This window comes from Diadema setosum, chromosome 4 (genome assembly GCF_964275005.1).
Source record: "Diadema setosum chromosome 4, eeDiaSeto1, whole genome shotgun sequence".
Lineage (NCBI taxonomy): Eukaryota > Metazoa > Echinodermata > Echinoidea > Diadematoida > Diadematidae > Diadema > Diadema setosum.
The window spans coordinates 25,832,934-25,836,381 of NC_092688.1; the positions used below are offsets into that span (position 1 = coordinate 25,832,934).

A 3,448-nucleotide genomic window follows, 5' to 3' on the forward strand; every position below is an offset into this window, starting at 1 on the left:
AGTATTGTCTAAAGGACAAATTCACTGTCGCAAATTTCATTGCACACGTTTCGTACCAGAAGAGGACAAACCAGTAATTTGTTGTCAAAGTCACGTACAACACCTTTGTACATTTTTTGCAATCAATATTGGTGTACCTAGACTGTTTTGTGTGTCATACCCTGCAATGTGTAGCTATGCAATGTTTGTGATTCTCTTTTGGTGCATTTTGTTGTGGAATGATGGGGTTGAGCTTGAGAGTATATTATTTTAAGTATAGTCACCATGGAAGAATTGAACTGTATATCAAAAAAAAAAAATCCACGGCAACGGAGACCTTACGTCCCCTGCGAAGGACAAGGATAGGAACCTAAAATGCACTATCGCTACCATCATGGGACCCAAACCGGGACCCGAACAGAGATTAAGAATTGGTGGTTTTCTCCCCTGAGCCATAACAATCCCATTAAATAATGTTGTTAATCACTGAACTATTACATAAAATGTCATTTTCATATTATGGCTTCGATCGCGTCTTTTTATTACGATATGAGACTTAAATCTATTGTTTAGAATGTCTTACATAATTAGTAATGTGTATCTTCAGCAGAGTACGTCCTTGCTGTATATATTCATGTTTCACTCTCTTAAAAACACGATGTCGGCCATTTTGAAATCACATGGCTTTTTTACATAGTGTCAACTCATTCATAAATTGTATGTCCTGTCATGGAAATGGAAACATCAGGTTCCGAAGAACGGAGGGAAAAACCAGTGTTGGAGTAACTAGTACTCAATGAACGGTTGTATTCATGTTGATAAAAATGTAACCTACACTTACCTTCGTAACACTTCACGTTCATGTTGAACTTCACGGGGTAGATATATATACCATAACCGTAGCTTCGTCTGATTGGTGAGCGATAAAAAGGGAGAAGACTCTGTGTCTTTCACTATCAGATTCCGAGATTTCTTGTTTGCTATTTCATCAAGTCTGTCGAATCCCACCACTTCATTGTTGATGGGATCGAGGGTATAGAGGATTCTCCTTCCATGGGGTGCCTGCAGAACCCAACTATAACGGTTGTCAACGCAGGATCTGTTACACCGTATCTCCCGTTCTAGTGGAATCCCCGAACAATTTAGACTGTAATCTGCGTGATCAAAGGGTAAAAAAAGTACACGTAAAGTAATAAATTTTGAGAACAGTAATTAAAGGAACAATGGAACAATCATCTAGTATTCGAGCTGATATCAGTTCGGTGACATGATTGAAAGCCCCAAATCATGTGCTATTTCTTACCGAATTCTCATAGCCCATGCAGTCATAGCCTAGTAGTTAAGTCATATATTGCTTTTCTTTTAAAAACGTAGCAGATAAAAATGATAAAGGTTAACTTAATAGAACCTAATTACTTGTGGGAATTGTTAAAACAAAGATTCAGGCACATCTTATTTGACATTCCATTCTCGTGTGAACACGGACATGCTACAAGAACTGAGAAAGAGAGAAATATGTGCGAGATAATAGTATGTCATTGATGGAAAGAACATTGAAAGGTACGTACATGTATTAGTTCCGAATGTTGAGGACTTCATAGAAGGATTGCAAAACATGAAACAAGTAGAAAACCATACTAGGAATGTTATTTTTTCTTCCATTCCGAAAAAGGGAGGAATTATAGCGCAGTCACTGCAAAATCGCTCTGAAAGGCCAGCACGATACGAAAGTCTGGAAGTCGGTGTAATCTTCCAAGTGATTTCCTTCCTGCAATATGGAATAGAAGTGATCGATGATTTCTGCTGATTATTCTGAGTCCAGTGTTGATGTTGGACAAAACGAGCACGAGTGTGCATGATGAAACTGCGCATCGTCTACGGCCACTCCCGGCGTATACATACATAGCGGAGTGTTCGAGCAGGAACGAATAGTATTGATCTCATCAAGGCTTTCAAGGAAGGGAAACAGGAGGATCTAAAGCATGCAGCCATTAAAAAAAAATGTCAATCACTCGTTTCAGTAACACAAGGAAACAATGCCCACGCTGTTTTGTGTGTATGTGTATGTGTGTGTGTGTGTGTGTGGGTGTGTGTGTGTGTGTGTGTGTGTGTGTGTGAAAATGTACTGTCGTTTAACTGTTTCTGTTTCTCTGACCATTCTTCTTCTTATTCCTGTACTGTGCAGATTCTTCCTGAGAGTATTGGCTCTCCTACGTGACATTACCATGGTACTTATACTTTCTGGCATTATTATTGCTACAAAGGGCGTCAGGCAATCGCCATAAAAGAGATGTAAACTCCACTCAAATGAATGACTCCATAAAATACAATGTGTTAGACTATGCGTGCTTTGATCACGACATATGTAAACTGTATACTGTGATCAACAAAACCCTTGAGCGGGTGAAACTACTTTCGACTCTTAAAAAGTTTACAAAGCATTCTCTTTCTATCTTTCTATATCTGTCTCTCCATTTCTCTCTCTTTAAGTTTTTCTTTTTTTTGCCTATACAAATTATTGTTGTTGAATTTAACAGGAACGCCATTAACATTTGAATATTTGCGCCTTTAACTTTAGTATATCAATATCTAACAAAAGAACAGTAACTAAAAAGATAGATAAGAATACATTATAACTAATATTATTTGGGCGGGGAGCAGTCGCTCTGATATGGTTGGGGGAAATAGGACCTAGTTCATGATGATGACGGAGTCTCGTCGTATAATAATCAATGTAGGCCTATAGTAGCCTTCCGGGTGCCAGACTGAGGCCATAAACCAATGTTTTGGGTATTTTAACACTTTTGCCCTTTTTCGAGAATGATGAATCCGAATCTGGGTTATACAAATCTTGCATCCTTAATAAGTTTATTTGATAAAATCGGTTTAAGTTTATTTGATAAAATCGGTTTTGAAATGGCTGAGTTATCAAAAAAAAAATTGAATTATCCACACAAAAAAAAAACAAAATAAAACAAAGCAAGACTATAGTAAAAGGTGGGTCCCACCTTTTATCAGTATCGCTTCGTTCTGGTTATCTCAGCCATTTCAAAACCAATCTTTGTCAAATAAACTTTGAATTCCTCTTTAATAGAATTACATGCTCTTTCATATTTCATAAGAGGTTTTTCATTATCTCACAAAAAGAGAATCTCTGCTCTGTCAATGTCGAGGAAGGACAGGTCTTGAGTGCACGTCATGTGACTCCTCAGCTACCAAACCCCTCCCTGTTCATGTGTAGACCTGGGAGGTCATCCAAGCGGAAGTGTTTTTTGTTTTTTTTTACGATTTCCGACTCTTTCACGGTACAGGAAGAATTAAGTCCTGGGAACAAGCACTGTCAGTCATTGATCTATTCGCTTATTACGAGGAAAAACAAAATCGGTAACGTGATGAATTTTATCACTTGTGTAATTACCTCCTTTTGATACGATTTTAGTGACCAAGAAACTTATTGCTCATATCTTTA

The 3,448-nt window shown here is 37.8% G+C and overlaps 1 protein-coding gene across 1 annotated transcript in view; it reads right to left on the reverse strand.

The window, feature by feature from the left end:
• Nucleotides 1-842, reverse strand: part of LOC140227765 (uncharacterized) — a 13,155-nt gene extending 12,313 nt beyond the window's left edge. Inside the window, exon 1 of the mRNA XM_072308164.1 lies at nt 821-842. Within this exon, the coding sequence (XP_072164265.1) occupies nt 821-842 (22 nt within the window). The remainder of the gene's footprint in view (nt 1-820) is intronic.
• Nucleotides 843-3,448: the final 2,606 nt, after the last annotated feature.